At 39.5% G+C, this 21,999-nt stretch overlaps 1 protein-coding gene across 3 annotated transcripts in view; it reads left to right on the plus strand.

The window, feature by feature from the left end:
* tox2 (TOX high mobility group box family member 2) overlaps positions 1-21,999 on the plus strand; it is an 89,895-nt gene that overhangs the window by 33,639 nt on the left and 34,257 nt on the right. For all 3 annotated transcript variants that reach the window (XM_020617428.1, XM_020617582.1, XM_020617507.1), the window contains exon 3: positions 13,312-13,371. In XM_020617428.1, the coding sequence (XP_020473084.1) occupies positions 13,312-13,371 (60 nt within the window). The remainder of the gene's footprint in view (positions 1-13,311; positions 13,372-21,999) is intronic.

Raw genomic sequence — 21,999 nt, forward strand, 5'->3', positions numbered from 1 at the left:
CACTTCTTTTCTTCTGTCAAACTAACCTACAACTCCTGCTCTTCACCTCTATGTTTCCTGTCAAGGTGCACTGCCCACCTCACCCTCCTCCCAACCACTGGCTCTGCCCCCGCAACCTTTTCCTTTTCTTTCTTTCAACATCTATTATGACTTTAAATGCCTGCAGTTCTTTTTTTTTTTTTAAATGATCAGGGCTGAGGGCATGACCCCCAGCGCTCTGCAGTGATCTTGCCATACTCACATGATGTATAGTACACAAATAGGGGTATTAGTAAGAAGTGAGGGGAATGATGTCCCTAAACTACAATGGACACTTTTGTTAGGAGAAAAGAGCTGCACCCAGGGAAGAAGAGTCAAGGTTATATGACAAAAACAGTAGCATAAACACAATATCCACAACATAGGGGGAGTGTTCTGTAGGGTATGACTTACAGAACAATCCATGGCATTTTAGTGGTACTCAGGATCATCATCCCAGTCCACAAAAACCCTATTTACTTTTTAGTAAATACGAACACATGCAATTGCACTGTTTAGCACTAAAAAATGAGCTGCAAAACCTTAGTAAATATCCTCCTCTGAGTGCTTTCTACTTAACATGTTGAATCCTGTTTGTTTAATCTGAACACCAACACAAATGTGTGTGGTTTTCGATGGAAATACTGAGATGTGTGTACTGATTACACAACTGAGATACAACATGTGCAGTAAATTAGAATGAACAGACGAATAAGCACATTTTCCAAAAGATAAAACCTTAAAGTATTAAGGCTTTAATATGCTAATCACTTTTCTGTAATATCTGCAAACTGGCTAAAACCAGTAGCAACCACTGACATCACAGTAGAAATTCAAGCAACAATCATCCCAGTCTTTAACTGGCATTGTAATTAAACAGGACAAACATTTCGGAAGTCAACCAATATATGAAAAGAAGTACATGCACTGGTGCATAAAAATAATTACAGTTTTTTGCTATTGGGTTTTTCCAACTTGTGTTTACACTGAATGAACTATTCAAACCCAAAGCTCCATGTACTTTTATAGATGTACTTTCAACATGATGGAACTACTCAAGATTATTACTACTTTCTTATACACCCTATTATACATATTTCCCCAGAACTCAGTCTGACTAATGGAGCATCTTTGCAAACTTTCTGGACTTGGATGTAATATATATAATATATTGTGGTTTGAACAGTGTTTGGTTGCACAGCGTGAGTTTGCAGTGACTGACTCCCAGTGATGTTTAATAGGTAAATTCAGTTTTGTCATCAGTCTGTACTGCCGTCAGTAATGGAACTACAGGAAGTTCAGGATGGATAAGCATCAGTGTATTCTTTGCAGGGAGCCAAACTGTTTGAGCTAACGTTGTAGTTGTTGTTATTGTTGTTGTTGTTTTAGCTCCAGTGCTTTGACAGTGATATATAGTGTGAAGGTTCAGAATCTGTTGTAGCGCAGAGTTGACAGGATTGTTTTAGGACTCCTTTCGCTCTCTCTCTCTAACTCTGCCTCTCTTCTTGGTTTCCACATGTATCTCTCTCTCTCTCTCTCTCTCTCTCTCTCTGTCTTTCTGCTTTGTCTCTCTGTCTTTCTCTCTTTTTCCAAGCTGATTTGGAGTCTTGCATAGTCAATTATGTAGGGAGTGAAAGATGGAGTGGGGGCTCCAGCTTCTATATTCTGGTGTGATATTAATATTGCATGAGCACTATTCTGTAGCGAATATCTAAGAGACTGCCTATTAAGGCAGCAGCAGTAGAAGACTGTGACAGACACACACACACACACACACACACACACACACGCACACTGTACATACATAAGCAGACAGCCGGAGAGCAGGGGTGAATCAGTCAGGATCAAGCACAGGTTGTTATAATTAGTGTTTGCCAGATTTATTTTGGTGAGATAATAAGAGTGACTCATTTTCCTCTTTAATATGTCAAGATTGTTTATCTTGACATGGCTCATACCACACTGTACAGTGAATGTGTTTAATGTTGGCAAGAACTGATTGATGTTCCACTGTAATTGCGCTAAGAATGGAATATTTTAACTCACCAACTGAATAAATCAACAAACAGAGACAAAAACAAATGTCTGCTAAAAAAAAAAATCATCCAGATAATTGTAATATTGCAAAGCAGGAGTGAACTAATGGCAGGCTATTTATTTCCTGCTACTGAGTGGATCTCAGCGATCCATACAGTAAGTGTCAACAGTGACAGACATTGCAGAAGATCCCCAGCAATGACTGAGCGGTCCAGCATGGACAAGATGCTTTTTGGGTGGTGGTGACAGCAGGTGGTCTGTCATAGACGTCTAATTTCATGCCACAACAGATTGTCAAGAACATCCCATATTAAGGTGTCATACATAACCCACACTACAACAGTATAAAAACATTTAAAAGTCTGTTATATAGGGTTTTCTTTGGTAAACTTCAGCTAATCATTGTAGCAGGGTTAGGTGAAAAGGCTGAAATCAGAGTTAGTATAGGATTTTGGTCTACACTGCAGTAATGTGGACATACAGTATGTATTCAAATAATTAATAACAGCTCAACTTTTATGCCTTACATCAGATAAAATTCTTACCATATGATTCTGTATATACTTTATATATACAGAAACTAAAACTATATACTCAGAAACTAAAAATTATTTTAGCTGTTGACTAATAAGTTAATAGTTTTTGTAAAATAATGGTGACATCACACCCAAAGTGATGTCTTTAGATTACTTGTTTTGCTCGACCAACAGTCCAAACCAAAAGATACGCAGGTCACTATCATAGCCTTATGTCTGAGAAGACAAGACAAGTGAAGGGCATTTTTGCTTGAGAAATGACTTGCATAAATAAATAAATCATAAATATACATAAAGAATTGTTCTGCCATTGAGAATTGCAATTTTTAGAACACTAAAACTGAATGAAATCCATACATTGATAATGTACTGTAAGATGGGAAAATGCATGGTAGACAAAGGATAAAATTTCACAGTGGGCTTTGTTTATCTGCAGTTAAGATTCTTATATATTTCTGAGTCTAATACTCTCAGCTTTGCTCTTAAAGAGATAAACATCCACAGCACCTTACCCTTTAGTCTCCAAAACAGATACTGTAAGCTACTGAACATCTCTGCATATAACACATAATAGTCAAGAGACACTGTTTTTCCTCACAGAACTCAGATGTGCAAACATGCTGTAGAGGTTTTCCTTGCAGTAGCATTGCCAGGTGTGTCAGAAGCCTAGAAACCCTGGCCTGGAGTCAACACAGCCAGTTAGTCCCAACCCCAGAAGCATCACACTGGGTCCAATGTTGAACAAGTGCTTGGTGACCTTACAGCACCAGCTGGAGTTTACAGAAGTCTTTAAAAGGCTGGTTCTCCAGCAGTATCATTGCCTATGCCTCAAAGAGTTTGGATTAAGGCCCACTTTCCCTCGCTAAAATGTAACAAATGTGTGAAAAAACATCACAGCCAAACATGGAGAGAACGATGGAAAGAGGAAGAGGGGAGAGAGAGGGCTAGGAACAGATAGGAGAGGCAGAGAAGAGGGGAGAAAGAAGGTAAGGGAAGCTCAACACCCCCCAGTCCCCCCTCCCTGCCAGATATATCAATGTAGTTGGCTTTCTCTGAAATTCAAATGGCAAGAAGAAAAAAAAAAGATGAAAAAGAAAAAGAAAAAGAAACCCCTGGCTTTGGAGGGGGGCTGAGAAAAAGACCTGCCATCTATGTATTAGTGCTCTGTAAATATTACATGAGCTGCACATTCGCTCAGTTGTTTGGCATTACTTCCACTGGATGGGTATATTATTTTAGAAACCATGCCTTGGTTATGGAGAGGCATGACCTACTTCCAGACACTCCTCTCTCTCTTTCTCTCTCTGTGGTATTTTTCCCTTTCTTCCCTCTCTTTCTCAGTCCTGCTTTCTCTTATTCACTTTCAATCTGCAAAATCTCAAACAACATGTGTATAATTAAGGTTTAATGAGCTCTTGTCAGGGTGGAATGTGCAATTAGATTGGTAATAGAAAATTCTACTTGGATGCTAGTGGCAGAGGCTGGATGCATGGCATTGAATGAAAGAACAGCGAATTATTTTTGAGCCCTACTGACAAAAGTAGACAGTGCTGGATGCTGCACTTAGATTTAAATACATGGTCAGGTCCCAAATACAGAAAGTGGTGCAACATTGTGTTTTCAAAATGACTGTACTTGTGCACACCAGGTTGGTTTCTTGGGAAAACAGTTCTTAAACACTATATACCATTTGTTTTCCTGCTGCAGAATGAAGCAAGACACAGTATTGATGATGTTAGAAGGTCATAAATGTCATTGTCTAGACAAATATAAAAGGGTGAACATGAGCATCAGAAACATACAGTATCAAAGTTTTCAGGGAGTACGTTTTAACCTTTTCAATATAAAATGTTTGCAAATGTTTAAATTTCTATCTAAATCTGCATCAAGGAAGATATTCTGATTAAAGAATGACAGTCATAGTTTTAGAGGAAAGCATAATTCTTGGTTTTGTACAGGAATAGGGTTCAAAATATGTGTCAGACCCAAACACTGAGTTATGGCCATAAAGGTTTATCACACTGCAACATCTACAGGTCAGTGTAGCCATGACTTTTTTATTGATATTGACCAGCTGGCTGATTATTTTCTCTTTCATCAATTTATCATTTTTCTACAAAATTTCCATTATATTTCACCAGAACCCAAGGTAATATCTTCAAATGTCATTGTTTCTGACCATCTAAAACACAGAGATATTCAGTTTCAACTAATTTATCATCATCATGTCTGTATAACAGATCAACTGCAAATCTTTGCGTTTAAAAAGCTGGAACTAATGAATCACTGGCAATGTTAAATGAAACTATTACTCAATTGCATCATAAGCCAAGCATCATGAACTTAACAGACAGACATGTCAGTCTGGTATAACTCAAACCCCCAGCAACAGCACTGGGCTGTGAAGCAAATCTGGCATAGCGGCCAAACTTCTGCATTCATCACGTGATGCACACTGGCCCATAAAGTATTTTTCCCATAGAGAATTATTGGAAAAGGAGCGACAGTAAAACGGCCAACACATTTCCTCATGTCACAAACCCTGGAAAAACAATTCTCTTTATTATAAGGATTTGATCCATTGGGTCCAATGACATTTGGAAAATCTAGTTTAGCCGTAGGATATTTTTTAAATTTTATCCCACTCATGTGTGTGGAGCCAACCGGAAGTCACCCAGCTAATCCAGGAGTAGATTCAGCTCAATACAAGTACGCATGCTCCGTATAGCAATGCTGTATCTAGTCCTCCACTTATACTTCCATGGTATAACTAGAAATTCCATCCATATTGGACAATTCTGCACCTCATGATTTATGACCAGTGTCAATGTTCAGTGCCAGTGCAAGGAGGTGTCTGCAAGAATGTGAAGGTTCAGGTGGTGGCCCATCAGAGTTTATGTCTAATCACGTTCAGCAGTACTGTAGTAGGTCGATATTATAGAAAACAGAGTCGGGTGTTTTGCAGAATTGTCCAAAATCGATGTTCTTGTCTGATGATAAGAGCTTGTCAGATAGGCAAACACATGTGAAAACAAAACCTCTGTGGTTGAGGTAACTTTACTGATGTATTTAAATAAGGGTATTTATTGAACACAATCAGGGCTCATTTACTCACTGCCTGGCATTTCTTTCTAGGTCTGTGCTTTTTCTATCTCAGATACTCTCTATTTTAGGGAGTAACGCTTCTCCACCCTGTGTCTTTTTAAATAAGACACTTGTGAGGGTGAAAAAAAACAAGTATCATGCTGCTCGCTTTTTTCTGATCTAGTCGTTTTCTTCTGACATTCTTATTCTTGACTTTGTGAAATTGCTGTTTGTGGGTCTGGTGAAGAAGAAGATCCACACACACAAAAATCATGTTAGGCTCTTTGTGAATTACTTGACTAGTCCCTGAAAGAGAGGGTGCTTTGTTGGCTTCCTCTGGGACTGCCCTTGAAAGGATCCTATTGTGTGGTAAGCACTATGATATAATGCAAGTGGATTTGATAGATTTAATAGAACACACAAACAAGGTTCACAAGCCCTCATATGGAGAGAAGCAGCATGTTTAAAGAGATCAGAACCGCCTCTTAAAAAATGATATGTCCATGTTGTGTTGCTCCAGAAGCATCTTAAGCTTTGATTGTGTGTTAAACATTATTGATTTGGGCCATGTGGAGACAAATCCTATTACATTTATCTATATTGTTTTATATTAGGGCTGCCACTAATAGCTATTTTAATAATCAACTAATCTGTTGATTATTTTTACGAATAATATATCAGATGTACAAAAAAATGCAGAAATCTTTTTTCCACATTATAAAAAGAAATGCATTCATTTGAATTTTGCTTTTGCAATGTTTCTATGTGGAGCATTATTAAACAAAAAATAAATAATCTGTTCAAGAATAGAATGTTTACAAAGTGCACAATAGGTACTTATATTGTTAACAGAAACACTAAAATGTTTATGATTTACAATAATTAATATTTTCATAAAACATGCCATGCTAATGTAAAGAGCCAGTACACAAATACTATAGTTGATGCTTAAAAATAGCCACCTTTATGTTCCTAACTGTATAGTTAGTATCATAATATACGTCACAACGTAACCATGTTACTTAAAATTGGCTACACGATCATTTTTGTTTCATAATTTTGTTTCATAATTTCAATATTGACGACTTACCCCGACTTACTCCCCTTCTTTTGTAAATCTTTTGTAATTTTCTTTAATTGCTAATGCTGCTGCCAATTAAAATCAAGTGCTCCCAATCTTTAGATAAGTGGTTGCCCACTTTTCTTTGCTGTAACTATGATCAATACTATACACTGCTTCTGCCATTTATTATTATTGTTATTTTTTGCTTCCGCAATTTTGCAAACGTTTTAATATGCCTCGTTGACATAGTCACCCAGTTGTTGACCCAGCCATCTTTAGCTCTTTTCAGACAGGTCGCAGAATGCAGTCATGGTGGACAATGGAGGCGATGCTGCCCCCAGCACTGTTGCGTAATGCAGTTACAACATTTACATGCTTTTACAATGAGATGTGTTGACATTAAAATTCTGTGTCAATGAATTATTATAATTGACATCATCGATTAAGTTGACTAGTTGTTGCAGCCCTATTCTATATTAAGTATTGCTTGATTATCCATTTCTGTGTTCCACCTGAGTGTGTTCGGCATCAAGGTCAGGCAGAGTGGGGGGGAGTCAAATGTCAGCGATGTGTTGGCTTTGTTTTCACTGTGTTAACAGGAGCACAATGGTATGATTGTGTGGCCATCTGAAACCCTATACCTACCCAGAGCTTCTGGGGGTCAGAGGTGGTGGAGATGTGTGTGCCTTTAACCCAACGAACCATGCATTTTGAAAGATCCAGAACCTGACGAGTAATCCATCCAGCATGCCTTCAAAACCATTCTGCTTCACTTGCTCGCTCACATACCAGATCTGCTCATCCACAATTCATGTAAAGTGCTCTCATTTTCCAAATAGAAATAATGATTTATTTTTAACTTTTTCCTTCCCATTTCCACTTTGCAAGCTGTCTCATTATTTTAAGGTGCCATTTGAGGAGTGGCCTCCCTCTTGAAACCCTTCAGAGTGATGGACAAGACCATAAAGCCAAGCAATAAACCCGAGATGAATGTTATATCTTAACGCTGATAGAGGCAATTAAGTCCATCATAAGCAAGAGAGGGAACGCTCTTGTCTGGGGACTCATTCACTTGCATGGTTTAACATGATCCCCAGCTAAATGCCTTATTTTATTTCTCTTCTCAGCTCACAGCTTACAGTCGAGCACAAATTGAGCTAATGTGTTTGTTTCACACAATTTGGTCTTTCTGTCTGCTCTGCCCTTTTCTCTCTGCCGTCATATGTCTCTGTCTCTCTCTCTCTCTCTCTCTCTCCCTCCATCCCCTCCCTGTTTCATTGTATTTGTCATGGTAATGTAAAAAATCTCAGCTGCTCCAATTCATTTTGTGCTCTTTCAGTCGAGAAAGAAGGGCAATTCTGTGGCTCCTCACTAGTTTCTATGTTAAGGTTTAAAAGTAATGAAGGCCATATTTCATCTGAATGGAGTTATATGACTGGGTGTGGCTGAGCAGGTCTGTTATGGGAAAATAAATATTATGGAAGGTCTAACTTTGTTATCTTTATCTGGCTGCGATCAATGTGTGCACTGTTGGATAGGATACATTACACAAACACATAGGCAGACATGCAATATGCACACAATCAGAGCCAAACACATAATACATGCATGCTCGAGTTGTATATACAGTATGCAAGCATGCACACACATAAGGAACACATAAAGGTGAAATACACATGCACCAGCAGAAACATCCATCCATACGCACAGAGAATCCATATCTACTTTACAGCACCCTCCCCCATACATGCCTGTGTGTACAATGTGCTTGTGTGCATTCAAATGTCAGTGTTTGTCTGTGTTCCTGCCAGTGAGTCATTGAATGCTCTAATGACCACAGTCCTGACACAGGTATTTTGACTGCTGCCTCTTTCCATTGGTACATCAACTGACATGTGATTAGTTACGCTGGGATGAAAAACCAGGGAGGCGCACGCTGTAACCATGAAAAGAAACTGGGAGGAGGGTTAAATCCTCGTCTCTCTGTGTCTCCTGCCTCATCTTGCTTCAAATCTAAAACATCCCTGGTTGCAGTTACCAGTTATGTGATTTAGTATTCAGTTCATACAGTAAAGCACAGCTGGGCTCAGAGCAATGTTCTAAGAAAAGCCAGTGGTGTAGCTCAGTTCAGGTTAGCACTTCTGTAGCAGAGATTGCAAAAATAATCACCATAGTAGAAATATGACTTTAATATAAAATAGCTAAACATTTTAAAATACAGTTTTTAAGTGATTAAATTAAACCGCTGAGTATAAACAATAAACTGTACAGTACAATTCTGCCAGTGAATTAATAAAATTACTTAACAATATGATCATGTTCCAAATTTGTCAGGCATATATGCACCATAGCTAAGACCTATGCTCAAATTTTATGCTGATCTAAAGAGTTTTAAGATTTAACAGTACTTGGCATCCTTTCTGTATGAACACAGGAGGTTTTTGACATGACATAAAACACAGTCTTCCCAATTTAAGACACAGCCTACAAATAACATATGAATAAAGTACACCGATTAAAAAAGACAGATATTTAAAACATATGAACAGGCTGTGCAATATGAGACATGCAAAGATGTAATTAGATGAACTGACAGATGAAGCATAAAACACTAACTAAATGGTATGCATTAAATTGAAGCATGACACAGGATTAAAACATTTGGGTATTTTACATAATGGACTGGTTTCCTCACGGTCATTATTAACTGATCCCGAGGACCAGAAAAAGGCATTTGTGCAAAGTTTGAAGTTTGAAAAGTTTGAAGCCTCAACATGCTGTAAACCAACTTAGAGTTGCAGCAGACCTCACAGTTTCTAGGAGTATTCAGATATATGGTGCATAAAAACAGAGCTGCTTGGGGACAGTAATTAGACCTGTCCCCAGGTCTTCCAGACAACCTCAGAGGTCAGGACAGTTCATAAAGTAACAGTACATCTGAAATATATTGTATTTTGGCCCTAAACCATTCAATTGTTCCCACAGTCTTCAAGTCCTAATTTAAAAGTTTCATTTTGAAAGAAAAACTTCTTTAATGGCTGGATAACATTGTCAGTTTTGAGATACCACTATATAAAGTATGAATTTCTGATGTGCTCTGTTCCAGTCAACAGTTGTTCTATAACCTCTATAACTGTGGTGCACTTCCTGCATCAAACTGACATCGGTTTGGCTTTACACAAACACAGTTATTTATAGCATCTCTCCCACTATACTTTCTCCCTCACATTCTCTCTCTCTCTACCTCTCCCTCTTATGTATTTGCATTTGTGCTATGCAAACAGGAGCCTAGTGTCAAGTGCGTCAGTTGTACAGGCCCTGTGCCTTTTCTTTCTCAAGCCTCAGTCTCAACATTTCTCCCCTTCATTCCCTCACTCCATGAGTCCCCTCTCCTCCATCTCACTGCAGCTTTCCACCTCTCTCTCACCTTCACCCTCGTTCTCCACCCCCCCTCTGTCTGTTTTCCTTTGCTCAATTGTTTTGCTGTAGATTTGACCGCTATGATTAATGACCTCAAAGCTTCAGGAAAGCAAACAGAGAGAGACAGGACAAGCTCGCCCTTCTCTTACAAAACTCCCTTTTTTCATATGTCAGCTGCTCCTATGTTCAACACTGAGCACATTTTGACTTCTGGAAAAAATATCTCCATAGTATAAGTCAGATTACACAAGAGAAAGACTTTATATGCACACAATTTTGTCTGAATTCTACAGACAACCACCACCACATGGCAGACAGAACAGTTTTTTCAGAATTTTGCTGTAAAGACCCAGTACATTTTTACCATAGAAGAGTACAGATTTTGTTATCTTGTCTCGTTGTGTTCTGTTAGTAAAACATGTTAGTGATGTTTGTGCAATAAATAAAATGTGTGAGCAATAAAGAGCTTCGTAATCAGATTTTTTCCAACCTTGGCCAGGTGTTTGCTCATTTCCAGTCTGTGTTCTAAGCTAAGCTAATTGCCTGGCTCTAAAGCTTAATATTTAGTGCACAGATTCTGTTTGTTATTCTAACAACCCTGCCCTCAGTGACTCCTTCCTACTGTGCAGCAGAAACACCACTGCAGACCTCACTTCACTTCACATTCTATACAGTATAACTGTTTTCTACTGTTCTGCTCATTGAGATCTGGCTTGCAAGTTTGAGGTCACCATCACATCTAGCACAATATGATTAGGACAGCATGCAAAAACATTTTCAAAGAGCAATAAAGACAGTGATTTCATTTTCATTGTAGAATACAATGATTGTTCCTCCAGCAAACTAATAGAGCCATCAGAAAGAAATCATTGCACTAGTTCCATCAGAGGCTGAATGACAATGTGGAAATGGAATTGTGGCTTCAAACTGAATAATGTTGCAAGGAATTGCCTTGTACTGTAGTTTATTTTGTGCTCTGACTGTGTTATGTTTAAAGGGTAAAAACAAATAGGGAATACAATTCTGGAAATATTCAAATGGTCAAAAAATTACAACATATTGAAGTGCATGTGGTAGATAAAAATTAGTCAGTGCTAATTACACACTATGAAATATGGCTAAAAACATGTGGCCTAATTTTAGTGCCCACAGTCTGAGAAACTCCCTCAGTAGGTTACTGCAGGCACATATCCATCCCATTACTTGACCTCACAGTATAGGTGGTAAATCATCTCAGCCACTATTAGCTGTCCTGAGGTGTGTTTTGTTTCCTCACAAATGGCTGGATCCAAATAGTGTCAGACAGACAGGAAGAAAAGGCCTCTGGGAGAGTGTGTGTCTGCATCTGTGTGTGTGTGCCTGTGCATGTTTATATGCCTATGTGTTTCAGGCTGTGGCTTCTGGCTGTGACCCCAGTGTTAATCACACTACAGCCAGAACAACCACACTCTTTCTATCCCCCATACAGTACCTACAGTAACTCCCCTACTCTACCTCTCACTTACACATGATCTCTACCCACTTCTTCACCATTAGCTCAGGGGTACAGACTCACTCGCCTTTCTCATCCTCTCCCCATAACCTCAAACTGTCACCTCTCCTCAAGGCTTCTTGAGGTCAGTGTTTCTGAGGTCTGAATTAGCAGGCTTCTCCTGTCCTTGTTTCCTTGGCAAAGTGCAAAAGCGCTAAAGGCTGTTCTCACCTCTCGGGGTCTGTACGCTCTCTCGATCAGTAGCTGGGTGGCTGGTTGGCAGGGTTGGTAAAAGTGAAAATTTGCAATTATTCAGCCCCGTTACTAGGGTTGGCTAGGGTTGATTGCTGTTGAGGGAAACAGCCTTTTGTGTCTGGCTGGCTGGCTGAAATTTCAGTCTTTCTCAGCCTTCTTATTTTGTCTCTTAAAAGTCTGGGTCATAAAACCATTTAACTCACCATCACTAGATAGACTCACTATCCTAGAGTTTTGGAATGACATCTATCAGAGCAAGGAGCATGAACCTCCTACAGCTTTCCAAAAAAATGTCAGTTTAATAGAATCATCTTGAACACTTGTTTATGAATCTGACTGAAAATAAATACAGAAAGTAGGTCTCTGGAAACTCCAGTAGTTCTGTTTGTGAACTGCGTGGCACAGCAAATTCATTTCTGGGTCAGCTTGCTTATCTGTCCTATGTTGTTTGATATTGTAAATGCTCCCTGTGAGTTAGCTTTTGCACATGTTAAAGGAGTATTAGCAAACACAAGAAGATGATGCATGTACACTACATGAATGGCAACAAAATGAGTATATGCCAGCAGCTGTGTGAGGCTCTATAAGCACAGTGGTGGCGTGTTTAACACGTGTGCGGTTTATCCTTGTTGCTAATGGTTTTACCTGTTACCATGCTGCCGTTTGCAAGAAATATTACAGACACAGTACAGCCAAGGTCGACGGGAATGTCTTTGGTTGTGCATGTATTTGGTTATGAAGTAATAAACAAATAATAATGATGGTGGTGCTAGATTAAAAAGTCAGATCACCAAAGTGATTACATCCTGAGCGAGGCATAATTTCATGGTAGTTCATCTAGTAGTTGTTGAGGCGTTTCACTCAAACAAAACCACAAAAGGTAACATCATGGTGGCATTGGAGGAAAACTCAGTCACTAACATATTGCCATCCTTAGAGTCATGCCAGTAGCATGGACAAAAAACAAAAGAAAAATAAATAAAGAGAGAGAGAGAGAGAAAACACCCTGTAAGTGCTGTATTAATGGAAATTGATCTGCCAGTGAGTGATTCCCCAACTAGCTGGCCGACTAACTAGATGCCCATTGGTGCTCTTCGCGTTGTGATTGTCACTCTGTTGTGCCTTGTGACACCCGTGGAATCAGAGTAGTTAGGTGAGCACACACATATGCACACACAGTTTCAACTTGTAGGCAAGCTGAGAAGAAGACTGTGAATTACACAGGCTTTGACAGGGCCTAATTATACATGTCTCTAATGAACTGTAATTACTGCCATCCACCAGAGTATCGAGGTCTATAAGCCGAGGACTCGCAGTCATTAGGCTGCTGTTACACTCTTTTTCTATCTCTACTGACTCACTGAAAATCTCTTGTGATGTGTCGGTCTCTGCCTAACTGTTTTCTCATTTTTCTCTCTCTGCTACAGTTTGATGGTGAAAACATGTACATGAATGAAAACAACCACGAGTTCCTCCCGCCAAACCAGGTAAGTTCAAATGGCCCTTTAACAGCTCTTTTCCTGTTATTTCATCTGTTCCCAATGACTGTAGCTTGAGTTGCTGCTGAGCCATTTTCATTTGTTCATGCTTGTTAAGATGGATGACAAATTTTTGTTGTTACTAAAACACAGATACATGACATCAGCTGACAACAAAGGGTCTGAAATCTTTCATAAATATTCTGGTTAGTTCACCATATATTTAATGCTGACAGGTGTAACATGTAACATACCATCTGCACTCTATGGGTGAGATATCTCCTCAGGATTGTTAATTAAAATTGTAGTGGTCACAGGGTGAAAGAAAGAGAATCACATTTTTTTCTACTCCTACAACTAGTCTGCTAGTCTAGTTACATTTCTTGATTGCTTATTGGTAATTTTGATCACCTTTAGTTGAGCAACTTTGTCTCTTCCAGGATCCTTATTAAAATTTACAGCATAACCTTTAAGTCTTTACACTTACACTACATAAAGTAAATACTGTGAAACAATTACAGCATCCAGTGGTGGAAGATGTACTCAAGTCCTTTACGTAAGGAAAAGTTGCAATAAAACAGTGTAAAAATACTCTATTACAAGTAAAAGTCCTGCATTCACAATGTTATTTCTGCACTTTTATGTACAGAAGTATTGGCATCAAAACATAGTTAAAAGTACTAAAAGTAAAAGTACTCATTAGACAGAATGGTACATTTCACATCCCTGTATATCATATTATTGTATTATAATTAATGATGCATTATTGTGTACATTACATTTATGTTGCAGCTGGTGGAGGGGGAGCTAGTTTTAACTAGTTTATGTGCATTTAATTTTAATTACTGCTGGGTAGCTTGTGAATTTTCCACCACAGATTAATGAGGTCTTATACTGTATTTTTTGTATTAATCTAGTAATTAAGTTATGAAATAAATGTATTGAACTAAAAAGTATGATAGTTGCCTCTTAAATCTGGTTAAGTCAAAGGATGAAGTAACAGAAAATGAAAATACTCAAGTACAGTTACCTCAAATTTTTACTTAAGTACAGTACTTGCGTAAATGTACTTAATACTTTCCACCACGAACAGCATCACCATTGCACTCAACACAATAAAATTTCATCAAAACCAAACATGACATACAAGCAAATAGAATAAGTTAAAGTATCACAAAACAAAAAATTTATTTACACATCCACTCTGCAAAGACCATTAAAGACTGTTTTTGCTTTCTGATGTCTTCTCAAATGACCAGTAGATATTTCTTAAATTGTTACTAGCTTCTTGAAATATAAAGTATACTGCTGAAATGGTTGTTTTGAAATGTGACTTTTTAAAATGGTTCTCTGGAGTCTCTCTGCATGCATTAGGCGGAGGCCATGGACCAGTTGCCAGTCCATCACAGACAAACTGTCAAAATTACATGTCTGTTACAGCAGGCAGGAGAAGACCAGGGCACCAAAACAAGCTAAATATTCACATTTCACACAGAAAGTGTTGGGACCTTCTTTCTCTGGTGTGACCATTAAGCTAATTCTGGCATAATAAAATTCAAATTCTCTGTATTACAATTATGCAATCATCCTCGGCGCACACAATTTTCACTTTGGTAAAAGTCAAGCAGGAAGCACTGGTTCACTCAAAGTGAGTTTTGGCTTCACTGCAAAGGATTTATTAAGCTAGAGAGGAGGGGGAGTCAGTGTTGTCTACAGTACATGGCAACCACGCCAGATAAACTATAGCACAGCTGGTCCTGAACAACTGGGATACCATATGGTTGTGTTTGGATAGGGGGGATTTGTGGAGTTTGGGAATAAGCCCATCTGACATATACAGGGGAACAGGGAATTTGTCCCTGTCAATTGCAATTATTAGAACCGACCCATAGGCTACAGTAGTTGTGCTTTCTGTTGCATTTGCTGCTTTGCTCAATTTCCTAATGCTCCGGTTTGTTAGTGTATGGCTCACTGCCCAGAATGAGAGACAGAGCTGCTTATGCTGCTTCATGTACATGATTTCTAAAGTTTATTTAGAAAGCTCTGACAACAAATGTATTTTTTACAAAATGATGTTTGGCTGTTTTAAAAAAGAAAACACTGCTTTTATCACTTGTTTTGATTGAACATATGTACTTTCACTGCAGTGCTGATTGACAGATTACAAGTTGTGCTGATGTGCACAATGGGGTTTTTTGCAAAATTACCAAGGGGCAGATAAGACATGTGAATTGTGGCATCGAAGATAGAGAGAGCGAGAAGGAGAGAGGTAAGGATCAAGGTAGTGAGAGAGAAAGAGAGAGAGCGAGAAGTAACTAGCATGAAAGATGACGGGATGAGAGGCGATTTTGCTTTGCTCTGTGTAATACTTTGTTTACTCAAGATCCCCTCATATTTGACATGTACCTCGCTCTATTCTCTGCTTCACCAGGTTTAGCCTCCCTTTCCCTCTGACAGCTAGAATCAGAGAGGGCCTTAGTGGTGGACATACATGCTGACAACAAAACGCAAAGAAAAAAAACACATATGTTCACATCCTTAGCTGTGTTCTAATTCCACACTGTGTGCTAATTATAAGTAGATGTAGTGTGCTCACTTTGGGAAAGTCACAGCGTATACTTGACTCAGTGTGCATATTAAAAACCTTGATTTTTGATGTTGATGGTGGTGGAACAGCTTGAGGAACAGCATTGTGGAATAATACTGCACATCAACAGCATACTCATAGATCTTTACTGTGTGACTGTTTGGAGTATACTTTATTTTGCCACTTTTCCATTGTAAACACACTGCAACCTCAAAACCTGAATTAGTATGTAGTATAGATTTGGGTTTTATTGGCATCTACGTATCAGTGTTGTATCATTTCCTGTTAATACAAATGTTTAAAGTACATTGCTTTCTTCTGTTCTAACTACATTAAAGTATGACAATCAGAGTATATACACATTGTATGCATGCAAGCCTGTTTCATTAAGCCTAAAATACATTAAGAAACTGTAAATGTGTTTGTGTTTGTGCTGAGATAAGAATGAACTTGGTGAACAAATGGAGACAGAGAAGACATCTGCAGGGATAATTCTTATTAACTAGATTTATTCTTCAGGAAATGTCTCGTATAGTATATACAAAACAGTAGCTGCATTATTCTCAATATATTCCATCCTGAAGAAAAACAAATCTTGCTGCCTAAAGCTGCATGCTGTTTTATTATCTCACTTTTCTTCTTTCTTCCTTCCATTCTCTTTTGACTCTCCCTCTTTTTTCTCTCTCACTCCGTTTCTCTCTTACACCCATTGCATTTAAATGCATTTGGGTCAGCGGCTCCTCTGCAAAACGTGTGAAAATGTGTTTCTCAGTCTCTCACTTTGGTTTGTCCTTGTAATTACTCTATTTGATCTGGTTCACCTACATAAATACATATTTAAACATAAAGTACATTCATATAGAACATAAGCATGGCGCCAAGTAACCGCATCAAGAAGTGAGGAGGTGCTTAGGTAGGTATGTTCCCATGATGAGTCACAAGGAAACAGGGTCAGTGCCATTGTCATCTCAGTGTTCCCATGACTGTAGTTGTCTGACCCCGCTTAGTTCTCTGCTGTTTCTGCCAGTCTCTTTCCCCCCTTCAGCAGCATGACAAAGTGTTACTGATTCAATGACAAGGTCACAGACCCTGGGTCTTGGCATCAACAAGCTCTTTGTATGGCCCTGTAGCCACTGACCATTGTCGCGGCAACAATGTAGAAATTAGTAACCAACAATGAGACGTTTTTTCAATGTCTTCACAGAGGTTTGATCGGACCCTCAAACATAAAAGACATACACCAACACAATATTCACAGTGGAAAGTGGAAGAACACCTAAATAGAAAGACTTTGGTTACTAGAAAGGCCTTAGTAAACCTTCACCTGAAGTGGGATTTCTCTTGCTAACACAAAACAGAGCAGCGCAGAGTGATGCGATCAAAGATAATGCACTGTGGAGATGCCTTCTCATAGCTCTCTAGCAAAGTGGAAGAAACAGTATACTTCATCAGCACTTTACCTTGACAATGCTTTGCTTTGATGTCTTTATCCCTGACTTATGAATTCATTTAGGAGAACTGCTGGTTGAGAGAAATATGCCACAGAAAAAAGAATACGAGGAGGAAATTGAAGGAGGGAGTTGGATGGAAAAACTGCACAGGGGAATAATTCGACTAATGGAGTGACTGTTTGGATATTCAGCAGAAGTAGGAACGAAGATTATGATCTTGCAATTAGCGTAACAAGGTTTTATTGATTGGCTGCCGCTGCAGCGTCTTTGCTGCCAAGACGCTGCATGTGGTTTTAACATGCACAGTATGTGTGTAGCCCAGCCAGTCACACGAGTCCCGCTACTACTAGAACAGAATCCAGCTCAGGATTACTATTGAGCTGTGGCTATTTCCTGAGCATCAAAGCTGAAATATTATGGACTGCTGAGTTGAAAGGGTCTGTTTGAATGCCTGATGATTTTCCGCTCACTTTTAAGTTAATGCATTGCCCTCCTTGCACTTTGATAAAATGCAGGTATGAAAAATCGGCTCCCAGTAACAAGTGATTTGAAACTTTCTCGGCATGTTTTACATGTTGGGAGTTCAAATGATGTTTTATTGGCGAGTTTGATCCTGTTTCTAGTCTCAGCTATTATGTTAAGTCATTGCTGGCCAGGATTATGCAGACCCCTTAGGTGCTGTGATAGTAATATGGGAGGCTTTTGAGTGCCAAGAGCAGATCTGTGAGACAGAGAAGCAGGGACAGATTGATGGGAAGTTTTCCTTAATATGGCAACAAACAGATGCACAGTATGAAACACACTGACAAACAACATATAATGAGGCCTTTGTGTCATATTTTTTTATGCTTTAATGATAACATGTTTGAACAGATATGATGTCTGTCACACAGCTAGGGTGCCTGGACTGTGAGACACTCCAGTCTGATAAATATTAAGACTTTCTCTACAGCTCCCCTGTGTCTCTCATCTTTTTTCCCATATGTTTCTGAAAAACCACTGTAGAACTTGATCCCATAGTCTTTTATGTCCAACCTTTGACAAATCTATCACCTCATCCCTCTGCGCTCTGAATTAAAGGTCCATTCCACCTTGGCAGTTTAGATGAGTAATTTTCTTGTTTGGCAGCGGCCCAAAGACCATCGAGAATGTCTGGAACCTCAGTGGAGCCTGATTGGTCAGGTTCAGCCGTGTGTGACTGACAGGAAACCTGCTGATTGGGGGAGACGGTATCGTCGGATAGTTGCGCTGATTAAAGCCTCACGGCGGCGTTTTGTAAACTCCCACTGTTAAGGGTCCCTGCACCAGCGCCCTGGCCCTGCTGGTCTGAATTACAGCTCCTCTGCATTAGCCTGATTTACAGCTTCCTCCCGCTGTTTAGACTGGAGCTGGGGACCAGAGTGGCAGGCTCCTCCTTCCCTACATTTCCCCATGCCCCCTCCTGTTCCAGTTGATTCTCCCACTTTGTGCCTCACCCTCTACTCATCACCCCATCTCCCCAATCCTTTGTCTGTTCCCCCTTTTGTGCCACCTCACTCAGTTTACCTCATTTACACATCCCCCTGGATTCTTACTTCTCACCATGTCTGCTCCTCTTTTTCAAGCTCTCCTATTCCTCTTTCTGCCCCTTTCTCCTTCCCCTCTGCTCTTCTGCTTGTCCCCGTTTTCTCTCATGTCCCCCAAACCTCCGACAACATTCCTTTACCCTTCCGACCTGCCTCCCCCATCTCTCTTGTCTTTCTTTCATTCTCTCACTACATCTTTTGTGAAAACAAAAACAAAGAGCAGCCTGCCAAAATATTTCTATAGCTGTTCACTGATGAAGCAGGGAGTGGAGACAAAGCAAAAAAGACATGCAGGCATATTTGTCGTGGCAGCAGAAAGATGGAAAGCTTTCTCCCTGTGGCCTTTTTACAGTCATTATACCTCACTCTCTCTGGCCCTGTTTAAAAGCCCTCTGAAATACTCATCTGACATGGCACTATATATAAATGCACAGCTGTATATTTGTGTAAGGCCCTTGCTCTGCCAAGTTGTCCATCCCCCTACTGCCCCAGGTGATCAGATGAAACTAATGGCAACCTTAATGTGTTTGTGTAGGCCTTTCACCCCACTGGATAGCATGATGAGAGCCCAAACACTCAGTCTTGTGCTAGATCACATGCCAGAGTATTATAAAAGACACAAAATGGTCAGGGTCTGTTCAGCCTTTTCATAACCACAGAGACTTTCTGTCTCTTTTAAAACTAAAACTTACAAAGTTGCCTTGAACTGGTTTTCCTTCATGCTTGTAAAAACAGCTATGGATTATTAGAGGGGAAAATGTTCCACTGAACCAAGACTCATTAGCAAAAATACTTGGTTAATTATTGATGCAGATTCTTTGAGATATGAAAAAGAGGACCTGAGTGGACATTGATGTGTATTGATTTATTTCCTCTTCTTGGAGGCAGTTTAATTGAGGTAACATAAAGTTTCTCCTTAAATGGGTTAAGCAGCATACGTCAAAGGTGGTGCAAGCTTGGGGCAAATTACTTTTATATTTTTACATCAGTTTTAAACCTATTGTTGTAGAACAAATGTTGAGGTAAGACAATGCCAAAACTGAAAATGTGGATAATCACAGGAATTTGCTGAGAAATTAATTCAGTGCATCTTTGTGCCTGAATTATCCTGATTCAGATCATGTCTTATGGCTACACTATTTGTTGCTGGCATTTACTTTGAAGGTATTGTGTTATAAGCCAAAGTTCTGGACAATTTCAAATGTTGACAGATGTTGGCAATTGATAAAAATGAAGAGTTCACCTCAAACTGAGGAGGACATGAATGTCTGTACCAAACTTCAAGGTAATCCATCAAAGTGTTGTCAGTATATTTCATTAAAAGTTATTTTCTGCAGACAAAATTTCATGGCAATCTAATAATTATTATATTTGAGTCAGGACCAAAGAGATGGACCAACCAGCTGAGTGAATGACTAACATTGCCAGCCACAGAGGGACTGGTGTGGTGTTCTGGCTAAAAACTACAACATTCCAGCCCTTTTCGTTATAACTTGTTAGGATTTAACATCTTAGTTATGTATATACTGTCCTTTTGTGGACACATCAAGTATGAGTTGCAGTTCAGAGCTCTAGTAAGAGACAGGGGGGTTCATTGACACTGGAGAGCTGTCTCCTCCACTCCCCTCCACTCCCCACCAACTCCTTATTAACAATGGCACCAAGAGAACTAGGGTCCAGATGTTAGTCTCCTGCTCCTCTCAGCTGTGCCAGCCTCCAATACACAGCCTCATTGACTCTGATTCAGGGAGGGGAGACACTTAAGTTCACACTGACGCCACACACACAGTTTCTTACAGTAGGATTTTGTTTTTAAAAAATCTGCATAAATATGCACAAAAGCATTGAAGCACTATTACACTCAGTTTTGTGCAGTCAGACCTGTATACAGATAGACATTAGTAACACAGATTAAATGAAACACACACGGACACACACACACAAGCACTCTCACCCACCACATGTACTTTACACCCTCCCTTTTCTGGTGTAAAGCAGAGGTATTTGTGGGTGACAGGATCCTAACAATTCTCAGAATAATGCATGTTTGTTTGGATGACTGCGCCATCAGCATTGCCTTTGTTATTTTCAACACTGTTCGAGTCAGTCGCTACAGATTCGCCAACCCTTTATTGTGCTTTTTTTTTGTCTATTTGCTTGGGTCTTATAACAATAATTAGTTGTGTCATTCAGACACAGCAATACCATTGTTCACATGCTAATAATGATTTTGACAGCGAGCACAGAAAAGTGGATAACTGAAGAGTCATTAAAAATAAAAAAAAATAAAAACAAACATTTGACTGGCAGCTGTTTTTTGGCCTTGTCGAGTCTCTTAGTGGCTCCTGTGTGGTCATAACTCAGCAATAGCACTGGCCGCAGAGCAGACAATGGTGTGCCAGTAGACAAAGTTAAAAAGGCTTCCCTCTCTAGGAGACATGGCTGCTCTGAAAAAGAAGGGACAAAGGGGAATCTGGAAATAATACTGCATGTCTGCCAATGTAACATAGTAATCCTAGATTCACCCTGTCAGGCAATAAGTTTGATTATGGTCCTCATTTGAAATGTTGGATCTCCTTCCGCTTCCCCCTCCTTTCTTGTTCTGTCCTCTCCATTTTCTGCTTCAATCCCCCCTCCCCCCCCCCCCCCTCCTCCCCCTTCACCCCCACCGGGATAAAAAAAAACACCCACAGTGGTATCAACATCGGCATCACAATCACTCTAGATGACTATTGGGAAACCTGAGCTATCTTGTGCTCTTGGTTTGTTTTCCAACCGCATTATTGGAGATCACGGCTGAGTTTTCACTGACACTGTGAGGCATCTGCATGTCATTACTACCACAAGGTCCTGAACTCTTTCTGAGCACATGACGCAAACCAGCCGAGCAAGCTATAAATACATGTTCATTTAATAAACAATAAAACCTGTTTTGAGTCATCTTCAAAATAACTTAGTTCATTTTTTTGCCACTGTTACAAATCTTCTCTATTTTATTCTATAGTCATTTGGGAGCCATTTAAATGTTGTTTGT

Source organism: Monopterus albus, unplaced genomic scaffold, assembly GCF_001952655.1.
Source record: "Monopterus albus unplaced genomic scaffold, M_albus_1.0 scaffold1.1, whole genome shotgun sequence".
In the NCBI taxonomy this organism is placed as follows: Eukaryota; Metazoa; Chordata; class Actinopteri; order Synbranchiformes; family Synbranchidae; genus Monopterus; species Monopterus albus.